The sequence below is a fragment of the Eumetopias jubatus genome, unplaced genomic scaffold, assembly GCF_037043125.1.
Source record: "Eumetopias jubatus isolate StellerSeaLion01/CBP00866 unplaced genomic scaffold, mEumJub1_p1.0 scaffold_7, whole genome shotgun sequence".
Taxonomy (NCBI): domain Eukaryota; kingdom Metazoa; phylum Chordata; class Mammalia; order Carnivora; family Otariidae; genus Eumetopias; species Eumetopias jubatus.
In genome coordinates, this window is record NW_028274813.1 from 8,572,867 (window position 1) to 8,595,593 (window position 22,727).

A 22,727-nucleotide genomic window follows, 5' to 3' on the forward strand; every position below is an offset into this window, starting at 1 on the left:
GATATATTCCCCGACAGAATGTAAGAGTGCCCCTCACTAAATCCTTATTGTCATCATTACATTTAAATAAGGGAGATTATGAAATTATTAGGTGAAACACAGAGCTAAAACCTATTTTCCTTTCTTGAATTACTGGTCAAGTTGAGTATCTTTCAAGTGGTTACTGGACATCTATATATTCTTTAGAGTTGTTTGATTGTATTATATACCCATTGTTCTTGTTTTCTTACTGATTTGTAAGAGTTACTTATTTAGAGGCTTTTCCTTTTGGAAGGGAAATCAAGGCTTAATTTATCTGATTAGATTCTTTAAATACGCTAGATGAAATGAAGTTTAGTATCTGTATAGTTTCATTAATGTCTTCTCTCTCTGTTCCTCTTTCATAATGGTAGAAAGAGCAAATCACTTCACAGCAAAATGTAACCGCACGGAATTAAAAAATGGACGTGGAAGCTCCTGGAACCAGTCATTTATCACAAAGTGAACAATGTCAATTTTTGAACATACAATCACTTTTCTTCATACTTAACTCGAAATGAGTAAACAGAATTTTATTCAAACTTTACAAATATCCTTAACATTTATTTAGCCTGAGATTAAGCGTGAAGAAATCCGACCTGCAGTTTGACTTTACTGCCCAAATAGTTAGCATCTGAAAATAAAGCTGCGAATGGACATGCATTTACCGAACATAGTTAAAGCACCCCGATGAACTCCGATGATGAATACTGACCCAACCGAACCTCAATGCGGTCTATGTGATCTTCAGAGCCTAAAAGTACCTATTACTTAATAATGATTAAGAAAAGTCTGCAAATGACAAATTACGAAGGTGTGTCCCGATGCAGAGTTTTACTTCAACATTTCTACAGCTGCTTTAGGTTACTACTAGAAAATCAACTCCCCAATCCTCAGTATTCAATATGTACTTGAAAACATGTAGCAGCATGGTACAATTCATTTTTATAAATATTAGTACCTGTAATAAAATATAAAAACAGAGCCTCCTTTTTTCAAATATTAAGTCTCTGAATGCTTCATTCATCCTTTGGTTTCAAACCCATACAATGCACGCCTATTACAGCATCTTACACTGCAGATTTCGCATGGAGACAGAACACTGTGCGTGTGCTGGGGAAGGAGGAGGCCTAGGGGAATACCAAAGCACTACTTTACAGAAAGGAAACATTGAAGCAAAAATACTTTCTGAATATATACTGTACATTATGTAAACAAACATTCATAATAAGAATCAACACAGGCCAAAATATTGTTTTCTAGGAAATCAGAATCTTCTTCCTTTTAAGTCACACACACACACACACACACACACACACACGCACACGCACACACACTGAAGATGCTTTTTTGTTAAGAAAAATGGAGCCTGTTCCTATATTTGCTTATGTGCTTAAATATCTTGGAAACAAGTAATTATTACATTCATTTGCTAACGGTTTGTCCTCTTAGTTGGCTGGCTGTTGCAAACAAGGAATACAGAACTAGTATTCAGTACCTGTTTTCCATTTAATACTAGCTAAGTGATATATACATAATGAATTCATCTTTATCAATCCATATTAGTAATATAAATAGATTAAGTGAAGCAGTGAATTTCAAAATTTGTGCAGGGGAAACTAGTCGATAATTTGTTTCCAATAAGGCTAGTAGCAAAATAATTACTACAAAGTCAGTCCAAGCTAGTAGTAAACCCCTGATTTAGCAAGCTCAATCCAAGTATGAAGTTAGGTCATTTTAATTCCTGTATATTACTGTGCAAGTCTAGAATTTCCTATGTAAGAGAGAGGGCCGGCAGCATCAAAGTCCTGTAGTAACAGAATGAAATACTGATTAGGTTTTGAAATGCAGAGATACCATATGAACAAATCTTAATGTCTTAATGACGGTGTCAAGCAATGGCCTCAATTCCCTTCATGAATCTGAAACTAAGAAAGACAATTCATTAATCAGTGATGTTTTGAGTCAGAAGCCTAAGCTTGAAGCAAGAAATGGACATAAAAACCAAAGATGCATTTTCTACTATGACCATATGCAAGTATTTCAAGCTTTATGTCAACATTGTGTACCAGCAGCCCCCTCTAGAAGGAAAAAGCATGACTATCCATCCCTCTTCAAAGCTTCCAGTCTTTGAAGGAGTGCGTTTCCAAATGCTTCCCGGTAGGCCGGGCTGAGGGTATCCAGCAACGAGTAGACCGTTTCATGATAGGGAGTGTGTAAGTGATCATCCACTTGGTCAAAAGCATAACCTACCACCTACAAGAGAAATGCAACAGTGAATCAAATAACTAGATTTAACTTGGTACAGAAGGCAAAAACCACGTGTTTACTGGGGCCGTTCTTTAATGACACGATTTCTCAATCGATAGTTAGAATATGCACATTTCTAAGCAACTGGAAACATACAGGAACACCACCAACAAAATGCCCTCTTTATCATCTTTTTCCTCAAAAGTAAAAGGTTCAGTTTACCTACTCCTGACTAAAAAGGAATGTCAGAAGGAATGTAAAAAGCTACAAAGAACTAGTATTTCATTTTCATAGACTGAAACATGCTTCTCTTTAATCCCACACCGACTGAGGATCAACCATAACAAGGCACCAGAAGAGATAATGTATCATCAGTCCATATTTTTATCATTATTTAAACTTTTATAAAGAGTTCTAAAAATTGTTTATAGTTTCAATCCTGCTTTACAATTAGTTACATTACTAATTTAACATTACTAACACATTATTTATCTGACAGGGAAACAAATGCTCAATTCTGTGAGATAAAAGGGAATGTTATTCTGTGTATGTGTATTTGTGTGTTTTCTTTAAGCACAGTGAAAGCTTTTGTCCCCAACAAGATCTATCCTGGTTCACCTGCACAGTGTTAGGGCAAAATCAACTTAGTTTTCGTTGATTTGACTAAAGCTTGTGAATTCCCTATATAAACTCTAATTTTTAATGACATCTATCCAAGAAGATGCAAGTTTATGTTAGAAGTAGTGGTGGTGGTGTTTTCCATGACAAGCAGAGGCAGACGTGTCAGGAGAATGAGTCACACCTCTTCAGAACCATGCTGTGTCACTGCACTTTCTCCGTGCATTCCAATTCTATTTGCCCCTCCTTTCCCTGCTAGTCTGTAGTCTTCCTAGTGGACAGGGATCATACCTTACTCATGGTTTGATTTCCAATTCCTGACTCAGGATAGTTGCTCAATAAAAGTTAACTAAGACTGCAAAAACAAACAAATACTGGATACCCACGTGCCGGGTTTTTAAGGGATCGAGATCTTTCTGCGAACTATTCATATAAGCATTCCCCAAATTCTTTTTAGTTTTTTTTTTTTTTTTCCTAATCTCTAGGCTACAGATAAAGAAGAAGGGACTAAGAGAGGTTGAATGACTTACCCAAGATCACTCAAATTCCTATGTTAGGCTTCTGACTCTGGTCAGAGCCCTTCCTACCTTCCCACAGTCATCTCAGAATTAATCAATGCAAGACTGAATTAATTTATGCAGGGTCATTTACCTCTACTTTTGATTTGTCTATTTCTACTTAAGATCCACTTCTACACACTACACGCTTTTAGCATAAGTTTAGGGATTTACGAAGGAGAGCACAAAGATTAGTTAATCTAGGTACTACTCCCAAAGCTAAGGAGCTACCGACTTGGCAGTTATGAGGGAACCGGAAGTAGTAAAGAGGCTAGTCTTGCAATTTACTTCAGTGCAGGTGACTGTCAACGAATACACAGGACACATGGTTCATATATTAAGCAAACTGAATCTAGTGAAATAAAAAGATGTCTATGTACTTGTTTAGTATTGTATGACATTCTTACTTGCTTAGGCCTTGCCCTGTACCTTATGATACTGTGCTACTTTGCGGGACTACTCTTAGGTATAGAAACAGAAAAGGCAGAGATCTTTGACCAAGACTGATAAGTATTAAAGTCAAAACTAAATTTCGGAATTTCTAATACCTATTCCTTTGTTCAGGTAAAAAATTTTCCTAACAGTGAGTTTTGTTGTCTTATTTATTATTTTTTAAAGATTTTATTTTCAAGTAATCACTACACCCAAGGTGGGGCTCAAGCCTACAACCCTGAGATTAAGAGGCGCACGCTCCACTGACTGAGCCAGCCAGGCGCGCCCCAGTGAGTTTTGCTGTTTTAAATGATAAGCTGCTTTTGGGTAGGCCTTTCTGGTATTCCAAAGTGAGGATTCTGGTTCAAAGTGTGCAGAGAGGTGACTCTGCCTAGGAAAGCTCACACGGAGGACAGGACACTCTTGCAAATTTGGAGGCCGAGTGTTCTGCCATGACTTAGTTCTGACCCAACAGCTAGAGAACTGTGCAGTCAGGTGTGCTGTTTTAGGAGCAGAGACATTTTTTAAGAGGTGAGAAAAGATCCTTTCAACACAATGATTGCAAAACTCACCCAGTGCACAGAATGCCTAATTTCGGCAGACATATTTAGCTACAGACAAGAAATAAATTAATTTGGGGGGTGAGGGTCAAAGCAAAGTAACACTGCAAATCCAAAGTTTTTTCTTTTTCAAAAAAAATCCAATTTCCCCATGTTGACCAAAGACTTTAGAATTAATAAGAACCCCTAGGGAAAAAAGTTTTCCTTACAAAACTCTTGGGGCGCCTGGGTGGTGCAGTCAGTTGAGTGTCCGCCTCTTGGTTTTCGCTCTGGATGTGATCTCAGGGTCATGAGATCAAGCCCCGAGTCAGGCTCCACGCTCAGCGTGGCGTCTGCTTGAGATTCTTTCTCCCTCTCCCTCTGCCCCTTGCCCCTGCCCTCTCTTTCTCTAAAAACAAATAAATAAATCTTAAAAAAAAAAAAATGTTGGAGCTGCAAGGTGTTGCGTTCTCAGTTAACACCCTTCCTTCCCCCACCCCCTCAAGTGGTAGAGACAGCAACATTTTTCTTTTTCCCCTAAAAAGAAAAGCGACTGACCCTTAGCCCTGCTTCAGTGAGCTCCAGGCAGTATCTGTTCCTTTCTCTTGTCTCCACATTGATATAGGCCACATCATCGGCACAGCGCAGGTTTTTTGAGACAAACATGTTGTTAACAGCAAAGAGAACGTCATTTACAACTGCTTCGGCTTCTAGCTTCATGTCTTTCGTATCAGCTTCTTCAAAACCATTAAGCTCTGCATCTTCTTCAAACCCTGACATACTGCTCAGCTCCATGGGATTACAGTCTGTTTCCATTCTGCAAAGGAGTAGATATAAGACATGTTTATAGAGAGACATTCCAAATATTACTGTTTGATTAAAGGGAGCTATGCCTTAATAGAAAACATTAACTGGCTCACAACTTTTATGGAAAATATTGTCTAAAACCATTTTCAGTTTTACAGTTACAGAAGTGTACAAGTTTTCAAAAAAAAGATCCGTTTTCCACTCCTCCCCCAAAGGTTAATTACCACAATGACACTAATTCAGAATATTAGTTTTCAGCTATTTCCAACAATGCCTCAGTAAAAATCTTAGTACATACTTCATTTTTTAAAAGATTTTACTTATTTATTTGACAGAGAGAGAGAGAGAGAGAGAGCACAAGCAGGGGAGAGAGGCACAGGGAGAGGGACAAGCAGACTCCCCGCTAAGCAGGGAGCCTGACGTGGGGCTCAATTCCAGGACCCTGGGATCATGACCTGAGCTGAAGGCAGATGCTTAACTGATTGAGCCACCCAGGTGCCCCCATACTTCTTTTTAATATGTAATATGTAGATATTTAAAATTGGAATTGCTGAGTCAAAGTGTATGCTCATTTTAACTTTCAACAGATATTGCTGATTCACCTTCACAAAAAGGCTGTATTGATTTATCCTCCATGAATAGAATATGAGGGACTACACTTTTTCATTACCCTCTTTACAATCCTTGTTAATATTTGCCAATCTGAGAGGCAAAGAATGATGCCTCACTGTTGGAATATATATTTCTTTGATTAAACATCTTTCTGATATTTATACGGTATTCTTAGTTCCAAGATCATATAGCTGTAAAAAACTGAAACGGAAATGAACTCAGACCATTAAATCAGAATTCAAATCTTTACCTACTACAGTACATGACTTCTCAATGGCTTCTTTTATGACTTCTGGATTTGGGGTTTTGCTTATGAAGGCCTTCCCCACTCCCTGACTACATTTTAAAAACCTCTTGTCTTCTGAGTTCTCATTGTCTATATGTACAGATAACTTTCTGACCCACCTGGAATTTATTTTGTGTAGCTTTAATTTTGAAATGGATGGCTTACGGTCCCAACACCATTTACTGAATGACTGACTCATGTTTTTACCACTTCTCTGAACTGACCCAAATATTATAATTTGAAAAACATTATTTCTCAGGCTAACTCAATCCAGTATTACTGCCAGGTTGCTATGGAGTTCTAGCTTCTCTTCTGTGACTGGGGTAGCAGTGAGCATTGTTAAAATTCAAAATGTATGAATGAGAAAAGTTAGTGAATGTCAAATTACACTGGAATGTAGGCTTTTAAAGAAGAAAATATGCTTTCTTTTTAGCTGCAGGCTTTAAAAGTAAGTTTTCATTTCTCAAAAAAAAAAAAAAAGATTTCATTTCTCTGAACTGGATTAAGCATCCATTGTCCTGAATGTAGTAGCACTCTTCAACTTGGCATGAGCATTTATATAATTTTTCTATTATCTTAAAAATTCCATCTCTTTTTCTACAGTTACTGAAGTCAGTAATTTGTAGAATTGCCCTATTTGTAATATTAAAAATCCTCTAAGTTAGTGGTTTTTACCTTGGCCACTGACCCCACCTCAGAGAAAGTGAATCAAAATCTCTGGGGGATTTTCCTGCATATTTTTTAAGTTCAGAGAATTCTACTGCTCTAAAATTATTCACAAAAATCTTAAGTAGTTCCTATAGCTGCACGTCATTTGCCATCATTAAAGGCAAACTATTTGCTAAAGGCAGTTGATGATAAACTTTGTCATTTCAAAAAATTGCATAGCAAATATACTAATAATATATTCCTCCAATCCTATTCCAACTAATGATATGTTTTAAGGCTCCTTTACCTTGTCTTCCATGGTACTTTACAGACTTAGTCACTCATTACTAGCAAGTTGATTATAAATTTATCTATTGCTGGAGCAATTTGTCAGATAACTGGAATCTAATATTGATATATATATGAAAATGAAAAATTTGTTTTTCTAAAATTTTCTACCTAACCCTAAAAATAATCATTATGCTCCTTAATATTATACTTGGTTTTGTGTATAAGAAAAGAGCCCATTTTTTTTTTTTTTACAGTTTTGAAGATTTTGAAATGGAACGGTCCATTGTAAGTCTCTTAACATCATGAATACCGAACATCTTTGTTTTGCTTAAGTGATCAAGGACCTCAATTATGGATGTCAGAAATAATAATCATTACATAAAAAGATGTTTATACGAGAAAGCTTGTTGACAAGCTTTTAAAGCAAGAGTCTAATTCACTGCAATTAGGACCTTAATAATGGAGAAAGACGAAGAATCCAACACCAGAATGGAAGAAACCCTCACAGGTCAGGAAAGTATGTCATCAAGCTGTGCTATGTAATAATTAACACCATGGGCAAAAACGACACAACTTTCCTAACTGCAAACTTTTAGAAGATTTTTCTAAAATGTCTTGGGGCACCTGGGTGGTGCAGTTGGTTGAGCATCTGACTCTTGATTTCGGCTCAGGTCATGATCTCAGGGTTGTGAGATCGAGCTCTATGTCGGGCTCTGTGCTGGGTGTGGAGGCTACTTGGGATTCTCTCTCTTCCCTCTGTCCCCCCTGGCCACCCATGCTGTGTTCGCTTTCTCTCTCTCAAAAACAAAAAAAGTCTTTATGATGCATAAAAAAAAGACACATTCAGAACTTCTGGTAATGATACATACACACGAAAACGATACATTTTAGTATTGAAGCACTATACCAGTTATTAACATTTTACACCAGTATTACTTCAAGATATTATAATTTATCTTTTATCTATTATAACAGGCTCTTGATTATTATCAATACCCTTTCCCTTTCCTAATAGCACCCAGATTTTCTTAGGGGAGTCGTAACGCCCCCTCCCCTTACTGAGTAAAGTAATGAAACAAAATGAGATTGACTCCAATCCCGGCTAAAGACTGTCCTCCTTGACACAGGAATTCTTCCCAGTCACTCCAATCCAGAGCAGTTTGAGCACACAGCTCCAAGTGTTCCTGGTAGCCATCCTGAGATGGGGAAACTAGCCCAAGGATGATGCTGACAGTGGGAAAGAACAGAGCCAAGAGATTCACAGGGAAATGGAGCCAGAGTCCTGACAGCTGCCTGACCTTCACATTTTCCAGTTATTGAATCCAACAAATTCCCATTCTTTTACTGGCAACTGAAAGCATCCTAATTGATTTAGAAGCCAACCCAAAATGAAAAGTAGTGATTGACCTAGCTCTTCAAGAGCTTAATGAAAGTAAAGAGATTTAAAAAATGGAAATCTGGTATTTTTGTGCCTGTCATGCTGAAAGTGCTTCATAAAAGCTCTGTAGAAAGTGCTTATCAATACATGTCTCTATTAGTTTCTTATTGCTGCTGTAACAAATCACCACAAACCCTGTGGCTTAAAACAACACAAATTTATTTTCTTATAATTCTGCTGGTAAAAAATCTAGAATCCAGGTAGCAGCAGGGATGCATTACTACTGGAGACCTCAGAGGAGAATGTTTCCTTGCCTGTTCTAGCTTCTAAAAGCTGACTGCATTCCTTGGCTCATGGTCCCTTCCCCACCTTCAAAGCACATCACTACATTCTCTGGTTCTGTGATAACACCTTCTTTTTCTGACTTTCGACATGGGCACCCCTTTTACAAGGACTCTTGTGTCTACACTGGGCCTACCTGGACAATCCAGGATACGTCCCGTTCAAGGTCCCAAAATTAATCCAACCTGCAAAGTTCCTTTTATCATATAAGGTAACACATTCAGTTTCTGGGGATTAAAACATAGATATCTTTGGGGGCCATTATTCTTTCTACCACAGTGTCTGTACCATATTAGCAGGAAAGGAGTATGAAGGCAGTCAAAGAGACTTTACTTTCTGACCTTCCTTTTTGGAAGCTGTAATTTATTTTTAATAAACACACTGGACGGAGAATGTACAGTACCAGGCAGTTTACATGGTTTTCTTAAAAGGCGGCCCAGAGTACTTGCCAAGCTTAATGCCTTCTTTGGAAAGGTTCCTTAACAATAGTTTCATGCTTTGTATTCTGTAACTCCAGGACCATCATCACAGCAAAATGTACTGGCGATGGTGTTTCATTTAAAGGTACCATCTCAAGGCTGGCAAGGGGTCTATAAATTATCCTGAATTAAGAGCTCTGTCCAGCTACTTGATTCTGGGTGGTGACTGGCCTATCCGATTAGATCCTCTCTTGAGGAGATTGGACACAGAGCTATGAAGGCACCGCCAAACACGAAGGCAGCTGGTGGTGAGAGTGCTGGAGCTACGGCAGCAGACCACACAGCAACAGGGTGGCTTTATCAATGGGACACTAAAGAAATGGCTTCTACATTTCTGATGATGCATCCCAGGAACTAAAAATACTGTGAGCAGATACCTCATGTTATGTATATTTATTTACATACACATTCTCCTACAATACATTTAAACAGAAGACAAAATATGAACTATACACTTATTTTCTCTTACTTCTCAATGGATTATCTTGTGTACCTGACTGTGGAGGCCTGCACCATAGAGGATGAGGAAATGTGTGCCTATTCCAGGGTAGGGACACTACTAGAATTACTCTTGACACATTAGGGCTGCTGTCTGGTTACGGGAATGGCTCTCTCATCAGTATGAATCTGGTAAAAATCCTCGGTTTCCCTTTCTGCAGGCAAAACAATTTATCATTATATAACACATTCTAGACCAACAGAACTTTGTGCAATGACGGAAACATTCTTTATCAGTGCTGTCCAAGACAGTAGCTACCAGCTCCCGGTTAGAGTGACTGAGTTACTGAATTTCAAATTCCATTTAATTTTCATTCATCTAAGTTTGTTTATTTTATTCATTTATTTTTTTTAAAGATTTTATTTATTTATTTAGAGAGAGACACAGCGAGAGCAGGAACACAAGCAGGGGGAGTGGCAGAGAAGCAGGCTTCCTGCAGAACAGGGAGCCTGATGTGGGGCTCGATCCCAGGACTCTGGGATCATGACCTGAGCTGAAGGCAGATGCTTAACAAATGAGTCACCCAGGTGCCCCCATTCATCTAAGCTTGAATAGCTAATGGCTCCTGCACCAGATAGCATGGGTACAGATCTTTGTGAATACTTGTAGATAACATGATAAGGAAGAAAGTTTATATTACGGTTGAAAAACAATCAGTAGATAAAAAGATACTAAATTATTTTACGTATGAGTAGCAAGATCTGGAAATACATGTTAGAAAAATATATTTTTTAAAAGATTTTATTTGAGAGAGGGAGAGAGGGAGAGGGAGGGAGAGGGGGGGAGAGGGGGAGAGAGAGAGAGAGAGAGAGAGAGAGAGACACAGAGAAAGACACAGAGAGAGAGAGAGAGAGGTGGGGAGAGGCAAAGGGAGAGGGAGAAGCAGACTTCCTGCTGAGCAGGGAGCCTGATGTGGGGCTCGATCCCAGGACCCTCAGATCATGACTTCAGCTGAAGGCAGATGCCCAACCGACTGAGCCACCCAGGCACCCCCAGAAAAAATATTTTCAATCTTAGCTACTCTACGGAGGGGAATTAACCATCTTGTTTCAAATGGTAAAAAGTAATGAATTACTTCTTATGTTTTGTGATCTTGTCAATTTAGACTCTAAGCTTATTAATTATCATATATCATAATTATCAAATATAACCCGTGTACCTATATATCTAGCATTTCTCTAAGCATCAGAATATTAATTAAAGGTGTCTACTGGTGGGGCACCTGCGTGGCTCAGTTGGTTGAATGTCCGACTCTTGATTTCGGCTCAGGTCATGACCTCAGGGTCCTGGGATTGAGCCCTGTGTTGGGTTCTGCACTCATGGGGAGTCTGCTTGAGATGCTCTCTCTCTCCCTCTCCCTTTCGTTTGCACTCTCTCTCTAAAATAAATAAATCTTAAAAAAAAAAAGGTGTCTACTGGTATTATAGCTTAACTTGGGAAATAAGGCAAGCACAAGAAATATGTACATAAATATTAACGCTATGCACATGCATCATAATTATAACCTAAGAAGTGTACTTAATTGCGAGTGGCAGATAATTAAAGAAAGCAATGATGTGTTTTGGCCCTACTACAAACTTACCACTAAACTTGTATGAACCTGGGCTGGCCATGTAACCTCACTGGACTCATGGTTTTTTCACCTATAAAGTAAGGGGAATAGACAAAAAGTTCTTTATTGTTCGTGAGACCTCTGACATTCTGTGATCTATGACATAATTGTCAGTTATGATGGGGCTTGACTTTGACTCATGGAACAGGTCAGTCAAAACTGGTCTTGAATGAGCACAAGTGAAGTTATGGATAAAGCAGAAAGGACTTGAGAGTTGTGAAGAATTCTTCATAGGGAATGAAGCATAAACAAAGAGTCTGCACGGGGTGTGGCAGTGATTCTAAGGAGACCAGCCTAACTAGTCTAATGCAAGGACAATGTTGAGAGAGGAATGATACAGATGGCCCAATCTGAAGTGTGCTGCTACCCAGACAGGAGAACTTGATTTAGATAGAATAGCCTCTTTCAAGCTCTTTGTAAATGGTAATAGCCAACAGTCTTTATATTTAAAGTGGGTTTCTTTTAGGTAGCATATAGTTTGGTCCTGCTTTTTTATTCAATCTGGCAATCTTTACCTTTTAACTGTAGTGTTTAGACCATTTATATTTAACATGACTACTATAATTATTGATGTGGTTACTATTTTGCTCTTTTCTATTCATGCCATCTGTATTCTCTTCCTTTTCCTTATTTTTCTGCCTACTTTTGGACTGACCACTTTTCAGTATTCTAATTTATGCCCTTTGGTGGCTTATGAACTCCGTTGCATGTTTTTATTGGTTACTTTAGTTTATACTATACACATCTTTATGACAGTCTACCTTCAACCTTGAAGTGATATTATACCACTTCATGTATGGCATGGAGCATAAGAAACTTGCAAGAGCGTACCGTATAGCCTTTGTGCTACTTTTGTCATATTTTACTTCTACATGTTAGAAACTTCATAATACATATTACTTGTTTTAAACAATTTTTCAGCGATTTAGGTAATAAATATTTTGGGATGCCTGGTGGCTCAGTTGGTTAAGTGTCTGCCTGTGGCTCAGGTCATGATCCCAGGGTCCTGGCACTGGGTTCCTTGCCCAGTGGGGAGCCCGCCTCTCCCTCTGCCTGCTGCACCCCCTGCTTGTGCTCGCTCTGACAAATAAAATCTGTTAAAAATTATTTTTAAAAAAGTATTTTATATTTAACCACATAATTACTATTTCTGGTGCTCTGCATTCCTTTGTGTTTATTTACATTTGCATCTATGATCTGTTTCATATTCCTCTGCCTGATGGATTTCCTTTAACATTTCCTGCAGTGCAGGTCTGCTGTTAATGAATTCTTTCAGCTTGTGTATATCTAAACAAGTCTTCCTTTCACCTTCAGTTTTGAAAGATATTTTTGCTGGGTATAGAAACCTGGGCTGACAGTCCTCCACCCCCTTCAAGATTTTAAAGATGTCTCTCTACTATTATTTTGCTTACATTATTTCCCATGAGAAATCTGATGTCATCACTGTCTCTGTTCCTCTAGGTGTAGTTTTCCTGGTTTCTTTTGCTTGGGGTTCATGGAGTCTCTTGCATGTGTGGGTTTATACAGTTTTTAACAAATTTGGAAAATTTTTGGCCATTATTTCTTCAAACATTGATCTGTCCCTCCTCTCTTTGGGGACTCAAATTTCTTGAGTATTACTCTAGGTGAAGTTGTCCCACTATTTTTCCCCTCAACACTTTTAGTCTCTTCTTCTACTGGTACGTCTTCAAATTCACTAATCTTTTCTTCTGCAGTGTCTTATCTCTTCTACCTGAGTCTTTTTAAAAAAACATATTTTCCACATCTCTACTACTTAATTTGCTCAGTCTTTTCTCAAGCTTTTTAAACATATGACATGGTGCTTTAATGTCCTCTACTAACTTCATGGTTATTTCTGGCTTAATTTCAATTTATAGATTTTTCTTACTGTGGGATGTATACTGCTGCTTTGTATGCCTGATAATTTTTGATTGGATGCCAGACAATGTGTTTTTTACCTTTTACAGTCCTGGCTATTTTAATACTCCTATAAGTATTATTTAGCATTCTTCTGGGATACAGTTATCTGGAAACAGCTTTATCCTTTTGGGTCTTGCTTTTAGACTTAAGGCAGTATCAAAGCTACATTTAGTTTCTGGTTAATTTTGACCCACTCTGGAGTCAAAAACCATTCTGAATATTCTGATGTCCTGTGGATTATGAGGGTTTTCCATTTTCAGTGATAGGAACAGGAACTTCCCTGGTGCTGTTTGAGAGTTCTGAAAATTCCTCTAATTTTTTTGGGGTAGTTTCCTCACGCCTATGTGTTGATTAGTATTCAGTTGCAGGCTGCAGGAGGATTTCCTTGCTCTTGGAAGCTATGGAAATATACAGAGCTCTCTAATTTCTAGTACTCTGTCCTAGTTGACTTGGCCTTCCTGAACTCCTAGCTCTATATATTCAACTCAGCAAGACTACTGGGCTCTACCTAGGTTTCTTCTCCCAGTGCCCTGCCTGGAGATCTCTAGGCAGTAAGCTAGGGCAATGGGCTCACCTCATTTGTTTCTTGCCTCCCAGGGATCAGTGTCCTTCATTGTCCGATGCCCAAAGTCTTAAAAACCTTTACTCCCTATATATTTCTGCCCACTTTCTTACTGTTTCAGGTGGAAGGGTAAATCGGGGCCCCGTCCCTCTGTCTTTGCCAGGAGTGCACATCCCAGTAACCAGTTTTGAGCTAATTTTGCAATCTTATTTCATCAGTTTTTCTTTCAGTGATTTTAGGCTCTCCCATATATATATTTTTTAAGATTTTATTTTTAAGTAATTTCTACACCCAACATGGGGCTCCAACTCACGACCCTGAGACCAAGAGTTGCACATTCCACTGACCAAGCCGGCCAAGGTACTCCTCTCCCATATTACTTTGGATCAACTTTACCACCTTGCCAGTTCCTTCATTAATGGGTTAAATACATTTTTAAAAATTTTGAGTATAGTTTACACACAATGTTAAATTAGTTTCAGGTGTACGACTTAGTGATTTGACAAGTTCATACATTATGCTGTGTTCACCACCAAGTATAGCTACCCTCTGTCCTGTTACATAGCTATTACAATTATCATTAACTATATGCCTTAGGTGTGCCTTTTATTCTCATGACTTATTCATTACATAGAGTTAAATACATTTTTGACACATGCTTACTATGTTTGTATAAGACCGGTGTTTCTAACTTATTTTAAGATTTTATTTGACAGATAGGAGAGAGACAGCAAGAGAGGGAACACAAGCAGGGGAAGTGGGAGAGGGAGAAGCAGGCTTCCTGCTGAGCAGGGAGCCCGATGTGGGGCTTGATCCCAGGACCCTAGCAGATGCTTAACAACTGAGCCACCCAGGCGCCCCCCCATGTTTCTAACTTAAAAAAAAAAATTGTACTTTGACATTACAGGTGACCCTTGAACAACATGGGTTTGAACTGCATGGTTCCACTTATATGCAGAATTTTTTCAATAAATACAATGTTGTACTGTAAATGTACTTTCTCTTACAATTTTTTAAAAAGATTTATTTATTTTAGAGTGCGCACTGGGTTGGGGAGGAGAGGCAGAGGGAGAGAGAATCTTATGCAGATGCTACCTTGAGCAGGGAGCCCCACAAAGGGTCTAATCCCATAACACTGAGATCATGACCTGAGCCGAAACCACGAGTCGGAGGCTTAACCGACTATGCCACTCTGGCACCCTCTTCCTTATACTTTTCTTAATAACATCTTATTTTGTTGTTAAGAATATAGCGTATAGGGCGCCTGGGTGGCTCAGTTGGTTGGGCGACTGCCTTCGGCTCAGGTCATGATCCTGGAGTCCCGGGATCGAGTCCCACATTGGGCTTCCTGCTCAGTGAGGAGTCTGCTTCTCCCTCTGGCCCTCTTCCCTCTCGTGCTCTCTCTCTCATTCTCTCTCTCTCAAATAAATAAATAAAACCTTAAAAAAAAAGAATACAGTGTATAATGCATGAAACATACAAAGTATGTGTTATCTGGCTGTTCATATAAGTGGTAAGGCTTCTGATCAACAGTAGGCTATTAGTTAAAAGAGTTTGGGGAGTCAAGAGGTATACTTGAAAAAAAAGTTATACTTGGATTTTCAACTGCAGGGGAATTGGTGCCTGCACTGTTCAAAGTTCAGCTGTACTTTCAGACTTTTAGTTCTTCAAAATTCAGGTTAGACACATTTATTTCAAGATTCTATATCTGATCTCAAGAAAGAGTTAATCACTATATCCTTCTTCCTTTGCATTAGTACTGCTGTAGGTTTTCATACTTCATTGCAGACCAGGGCCTCTGATACATTACCAGCACAGGGTCACATATAAGGCAGGTCTTCACTGAATATATATTTTTTAAGTTTATTTATAATCTATACCCAACATGGGGCTCGAACTCACCACCCTGAGATCAAGAGTCACATGCTCTACCAATTGAGCCAGCCCGGCGTCCCTTCACTGAATATTTTCTCAATGAATAAACCAAAGAAAAAATATGAACTCTGCTTCTCAAGCTGTGATACTTGGCCCTGTGACAAGGGGCATACAAAGCCCAGGATAAACACTGTAGACATTCCCCCCAAATACACATCACTGGTATAGTAACAATATTATGAAGTAGGATGCAAAATTGCCTAAAACTTTAGAGCAAATGGAGGTGTTAGGCCATGCCCTCTTCAGGTTATGCCTCCACACCCCTAGGGTTTCCTCTGCCTCTGATAAAAATATTTGAGTGAAAAGTAAAAGAAGTAAGAAGATTCATGAAACTCGTTATCAAGATATTGATTACTAAGTTCTTTATTCCCTACCTTTTAATTTTTTATCTTCTAATTTTTCTATGGCAAAAAGAAAATGTATTATGTTTGTAGTAAGACAAGTGATGAAAATGTGATATACTGGAAAGTACAAGAAATAGAAGCAGAAACATTCTTCTTAAAGAAGACAAGCTATTGAGATAGTTAAAGTAACTGGTAGCTTCAGTTTCAACTGGAATGAGAGGTTTGAATTTATCTGCATTTCAAACAAGAGTTTTGAAAGTAAAGATGAAATCAAGTTGATTAATTATAATTAGCAACATTTAGAAATTAGCCAAAGCTAAAGCCAGTTTAATCTTTATTTTCTGTTAACATAACACATAATCTGTTTTCAATAGCTCTAAGATGTGTTTTGAAATTAAAAATTTTATTTATTTTAAAAAATTTCTAAAAAGATTTTATTTATTTGAGAGAGAGAGAACAAGAGAGAATGAGGCGGACGCTTAACCAACTGAGCCACCCAGCCGCCACCAAAATTTTAAAACTTAAAATTGGAATCATCATATGTTACAAACATACAGTATTTGTAATTCAAATAAAAATGGTATATTTTTTCCATTTATACACTGATTCATAAAATTACTCTGTACCCTACTTCCAACAATGACAGAGACACATATACATGACTGAGTAATAACAAATCAATTATGGAGGGAGCTAACAGTGAAGAAACATAGAGATGCTGTCAATTTGAGAAGCCTTGTAAACTGTAAATAAGCAGTAATACTACACCCCTATAAACAACCTTTCCTTCAAATGAGAAATTATAAATGAGATTCTAAGAAAAGACTCAAAAATGGAATGCTTTAAAAAACGCTCCAGGCATTAGTTTTTTGTTTCCATGTAATCCTCTAGGTTACACAGAGGATTGGGTACTATATTTAATATAAAGTATATTATAAGCAAAAATAAGACAAATCAATATCTAAAGAGGCATAAAATAGAAAACCCCCTGCTTTCCATTTCGACTCTAAATTGGCTCCCTACCAGGTTGTGAGCAATATTCCATTGCTAGCACCTTCAAAAAATTGGAATACCTCACGGGTGCTCTTACTCTGGTAGACTGCATCACCTTGTAGAAAGTTTCCAAAAGGATTCCTTAGAGTATCATACATCATTATTTAGGAACCAGCTTTTTTTTTTTTTTTTTAAAGGATCTTATTTATTTATTTCACACGAGAGAGAGGGAGAGAGAGAGCGAGAGAGAGAGCGAGCACGCACAAGCAGAGGGAGCAGCAGAGGGAGAGGGAGAAGCAGACTCTCTGCTGAGCAGGGAGCTCAATCCCAGTATCCTGGGATCATGACCTGGGCCAAAGGCAGATGCTTAACTGAGTGAGCCACCCAGGAGCCCCTAGGAACCAGCTCTTACTTCATCTGTGGGTATAATTTTTGGGCTATGTTAGTGTTCTGGAGGATTGATGAACTGAATATCAAGGTATTTATCACTAAGTTCTTTATTCTCTACTTGATTTAATACTTTGTTGTTTCATCACAAATTTACAGCATAAAGAGTGAAAAAAGACTGCAGATTTTGGGACGCCTGGGTGGCTCAGTCAGTTAAGCATCTGCCTTCGGCTCAGGTCATGATCTCAGGGTCCTGGGGGCGAGTCCCACCTCGGGCTCCCTGCTCAGTGAGGAGCCTGCTTCTCCCTCTGCTTGCTACTCCCCCTGCTTGTGCTTCCTCTCTCTCTCTCTACTAAATAAATAAAATCTTAAAAAAAAAAAAAAGACTGTAGATTTGTCCTTGATGACAACAGTTTAATATACATAGCATGACAAAAGAATAGAAGCAGGGGTGCCTGAGTGGCTCAGTCGGTTAAGTGTCTGGTTAAGGTCACCATCTCAGGGTCCTGGGTTGGAGCCCTGCATCAGGCTCCCTGCTTAGGGAGTCTGCTTCTCCCTCTCCCTCTGCTCACCTCCCAACTCGTGCTCTCTCTCTCAAAGACATAAAATCTTTAAAAAAAGAATAGAAGCAGAATGATTTCAAGAGCAGTATACAAATTTCCAATTTTCACTTTGAGACTGACTTTACAGGTGACATCCCAACAGTCAGCAGAGGGCTAAAATGCACTATCTTAATCAGGATGACTTTTTATTTTTATCATGTATCACAGTCTGGAAAATGCTCTCAATATGAAGAAGTGGCCAGCCAGGAGGTGCGGTGGTTAAAGGGTCTCGAACATGGCAAGAATCTCAGCTCTGCTACCTACTCTGGGACTTGGGGCAAGATCCTTGAATCTCTCTGGTCACACATTCCTCCTCTCTAAAACAAAGCTAACCACAGCATCACTTAATGGAATACCACAAGTACATATGGAAGGTGCTAAGCTCAAGAAATATTATGTTTATTATTATATATTAAAAAGATCGTTAAAGAAGAGTGGACCCTGAAACTCAAGCCATTTAACTCTGAGTTTGGTGCTTTTTACATCATGTAAAGTGCTGTGGCTGCTGCTGTCTTGTACAGGTTCCAGAACCGTGCCCTAATCATCATATTCCTGTTACCTCAGGTGCAAGTCTCAAAAGGCCAAAGCATGTCATCCATTTTTCTTTTGTTTCACACATTAACATGGATTTCTTTGAAGAATGTACATAGCTCTGGTATGTAACTTCTAACCTGTCACTTCAAAGCCTTTTACAGAATTCTTAAAAAGTTGACAGTGTTTGGTTGAGAATTTTTCTTCACCTTCCTCATTTAATTAACACTAGGGGTTAACATTTTGTGATAGTACTCTGTCTTTGATAAAACACAAAAATAGCGCTGTGATTTAGGATGAGTTCATACCCTATTTGAGCTAAAGGTATAATAATGCTAGGTCCTAAGCCTTAACATTTATGCTGACATCCTCCTAGAAAGCATAAAACATACAAGGCAACACCTGTAACACTCGAAGGGAGCATGTTTGTTATTATAAAATCTTCTGGCGCCTGGGTGGCTCAGATGGTTAAGCGTCTGCCTTCGGCTCGGGTCATGATCCCAGGGTCCTGGGATCGAGTCCCGCATCGGGCTCCCTGCTCCTTGGGAGCCTGCTTCTCCCTCTGCTTCTCTCTCTCTCTGTCTCTCATGAATAAATAAATAAAATCTTTAAAAAAAAAAAAATCTTCTGATTTTTATTTTCTTTTCCTGATATTTGAAATTTCAGGCATTCCATGGACAGCCTGAATGCAACTCTCTATTTCAAAGGAAATCACTTAACATTTGTACTTGAAAGAAGTCAATTGTATCCATTTGTCAAAAGTCCAGTTAGAAAGAGCTGGTTCCTAGGGGCTCCTGGGTGGCTCACTCGGTTACTTACAAAGCCTATTCTAATTCCCTGCCAGATGAGATTTCACCTTTTCATCACTTTGTTTATACTCCATTTATGGCAAATGTAATTATTATTCATAAACATGTCTTACTTATCATCTTCAAAATATATCCAGAATCTCCTGCTTCTTACTACCTTGACCACAACTACTCTAGTTCAAGTTCCTGCCTGGGGCTGCCTGGATTCCTGCAATAATCTCTAACTGGTCTGGCCTTTTCTCCTTTGGTCCTCCCACTTCCACAACGCAGTTAGCATGATCCTGTATAAACTCAGGCCACATTATGTCACTCCTCTTCCTCGAACCCGTTCACCTACCCAGAGTTAAAGGCCAAAGTCCTTACAGGGCCCTATAGGGACTGTCCCCACCCAAGCCCCCAGCTTTTCCTCCTCTTTACTTCACACCCCGCTGATGTTCCTTAACTCACCAAGCATGCCCTTGCCATAGGGCCTTGCACTTGCTGTTCCCTTGCCATGGAAAATAACATGTCTTGCTCCCCAGGGTTCTCCAAGACTGCTAAAACATCACCTTATTAAGTAAGAGAGGCCTTCTCTTACCCCTCTGTATAAAAGTGGCAAATCTCTTCCCTCTCCATTCTCTTTATATCACTTTACTTTCTTTCTACAGCACTTACCAGCACATGGCCTACCGTATATTGAATTATTTTTTTTTAAAGATTTTATTTATTTATTTGAGAGAGAGAGAGAATGAGAGATAGAGAGCACGAGAGGGAAGAGGGTCAGAGGAAGAAGCAGACTCCCCGCCGAGCAGGGAGCCCGATGCGGGACTCGATCCCGGGACTCCAGGATCATGACCTGAGCCGAAGGCAGTCGCTTAACCAACTGAGCCACCCAGGCGCCCCCGTATATTGAATTATTGTCCGTTTCCCTTCCCTTCAAAAAATGTAAGCTCCATGAGGCCAGGGACTTAATCTGTTCATTGCTCTATCCCGTGCCCGGCACATGGCAGGCAACAAATATTTACTGAATAAAGGAATGGCCCTTTCACCATAGAACATAAACTCTTTGAATTCTTTTCTACCTTTTCCACATCACCAACTGTGAAGACCTTCATTTAAAGGGCCCCCTTAACAAATATTTTTCAATGAACGAAGAGTAAGTGAACTGAAGTTACTGAGAATGCTTGGGACCAATCTACAGAGAATGAGGGGTACCAACAATCTAAGCAACTACACACACCAGAGAGCACACTGGTTCTCAAATGCAAAGGTGGTTGTGGAAAGGGGAACCGGCATCTGTCAACACTTCCGGGCTGTCTTGGTGGAAGTTACCCACGTTATCTATAAAATCTCCTGAAGCCCGTTGTCCTAATTCGCTAACCCTAATTAAACCTTCTGTACCGGTGCTCTGTTTAGGTTCGTCCCCTACTCAAACTCGTCTAGTCTGGATTTTAACCCGGGGCATCTGGCCTCCAGGGCACCGAACGCCGGCACGCTGGCCTTTCCGGGTTGACCAAGTTAAAGGGCAGCTTGGCTTCTGCAGGAGCTGCCCCCTAAAAGGCAGAAATACGATGGCGCAGATTCCCAGAGCAGCACAAGCACTTCGCTCAGGTTTCCACGGGGTCCGGAGGCTCTGGCATCGAGCAGAGAAAGCAGTTCTGCCCACAAATGCCTCCACAACTCAAGTTTCCCGGTGGCCGGTGCAGCACACCCAGCACGAAGGAAGCGCTCTGTAAACTGCAAGCCGCTAGGCAAACAGTACGGAAGATGAAGCTTTGGAAACAATACCCGAAAGAGGCGGGGGACGGATAACTTGCTGACAATGGGCACCGGTCAATACTGGGGGGGGCGGGGGCGCGGTGGCGGGAAGGACCGAGAGATGCTGCAGCCCCCCTGCCCGGGGCCGGTGGCGCTCCGAGTGCCCGTTTCCGGGGTCGGGGTCCCAGGTGACCGGACGCCCCAGGCCAGAGGCGCCCCCAGACCCCTGTCAACCCGGGCACCGGGCCCCTTCCGCCGTCGCGCCCCACGGCCCGGTCCGCTGCGCCGCGTCCCGCTCGCAGGACCCCCAGGCCGCCCTCGAGCCTCTCTTGGCGGCCGACCGCCCGCCCGCCGCCTCCCCCGCGGCGACTCACCTGCGCGCGCTCCGCGTCCTCCTCTTCCTCCCTCCGGAGGCGTCTGGAGCCGACCCGCGGCGCCGTCCCGCCTCCCGCCCTCGCCCCGCCCTCTCGGAGCCGGAACCGCTCCCTTCAGGGCCCTTCTCCCCGCCTCCTCAGCCCTAGTGTGGCGTCACTTCCGCCAGCGCCGGGCCGCGCGCCGCGACTGTGGGTGTCGCGAACGCGCCGGGAGCGTCCCAGGACCGGGAGCGCGCCCCGCGTAGGACAACAAATTCGTCGCGCGGCGGCGGTGGAGGAGTCCGCCTCAGTACCTGCCTCAGGCTCTGCCGCCTCCCCGCGTGTTCTCTTGAATCCTCTCTCGGTGACTACTGCTAGGGTCCTCGCGGAGGCCCCGCACTCCCTCCCCGGGCCTGGGGCGACGGGGACTGCTCTGTGCCTGGTCCCTGCCAGGCCTAGCGCGAGGCGCGCGGCGCGGACGATGGGGTCGCCCTGAGGGACGCCCGGCGCCGAGCGGGCATGGAGGGGCTGTCCCGGGCATAGGCCCCGCCGCGGACTGGGCACGCGGGCCGGGACCCGAGGCGCCGTCGCCGCGGCCTGGAGCCGGAACCTGGGCCCCAGGGCCGGAGTCGCCGCCTGCAGCCCCCGCGGGCCCCGTTGCCAGCCCTCATCATGCCTTGGCCGTTTTCGGAGTCCATCAAGAAGAGGGCCTGTCGGTACCTCCTGCAGAGGTACCTGGGCCACTTCCTGCAGGAGAAGCTGAGCCTGGAGCAGCTCAGCCTGGACCTGTACCAGGGCACCGGGTCCCTCGCCCAAGTCCCCTTGGATAAATGGGTAAGAGCCGCCGGCGGCCAGCCGGGTGGGTCTCGCTCCCATGCTTAGGGCGATTTGAACGAGTGTCACCCGAGCTTGGTGACGTTCAACCCCTCCCTGGGAATTGTTTGGATCCAAGGTTTGCAGGGCTCACAGAAATGTGTTCAATCAAGTGTTTAGTCTGTTTCTAGTAAGTTGCGTCCCGAAATCACGTGTTTCAGAAACTTAACAGAGGTGACGGAGTCTACAGGGAGGGAAGCAGTTGCGTCAGTGGTTTGAGGGTTTTGGAAAGTTGGCCGCGAGGGGTCCCCGGAAGGTGGTGACCGGGGCTGACCCTTGGGTAGCAGGGGTCGCGGGGTTCCGTGGCAAACAA

The 22,727-nt window shown here is 41.4% G+C and overlaps 2 protein-coding genes across 5 annotated transcripts in view; one reads left to right on the forward strand and one right to left on the reverse strand.

Moving 5' to 3' along the window:
• Nucleotides 1-327: 327 nt before the first annotated feature.
• Nucleotides 328-21,641, reverse strand: GSKIP (GSK3B interacting protein). Of its 2 annotated transcripts, XM_028101872.2 has the most exons (4): nucleotides 21,563-21,641; nucleotides 11,339-11,399; nucleotides 4,973-5,231; nucleotides 328-2,274 (listed from the first exon to the last, which is right to left on the reverse strand). In XM_028101872.2, exons 3-4 carry the CDS (start codon nucleotides 5,228-5,230, stop codon nucleotides 2,119-2,121), a joined length of 414 nt encoding a protein of 137 aa, XP_027957673.1. In that variant the 5' UTR covers nucleotide 5,231; nucleotides 11,339-11,399; nucleotides 21,563-21,641; the 3' UTR covers nucleotides 328-2,118. The 2 variants fall into 2 exon arrangements, with proteins under 2 accessions (XP_027957673.1, XP_027957665.1); XM_028101864.2 differs by lacking the exon at nucleotides 11,339-11,399 and having other exon boundaries at nucleotides 21,563-21,635.
• A 147-nt stretch (nucleotides 21,642-21,788) lies between these two features.
• ATG2B (autophagy related 2B) overlaps nucleotides 21,789-22,727 on the forward strand; it is a 79,943-nt gene continuing 79,004 nt past the window's right edge. For all 3 annotated transcript variants that reach the window (XM_028099012.2, XM_028099013.2, XM_028099015.2), the window contains exon 1: nucleotides 21,789-22,375. In XM_028099012.2, coding sequence (XP_027954813.2) covers nucleotides 22,214-22,375 — 162 coding nt within the window. In that variant the 5' untranslated portion in view covers nucleotides 21,789-22,213. The remainder of the gene's footprint in view (nucleotides 22,376-22,727) is intronic.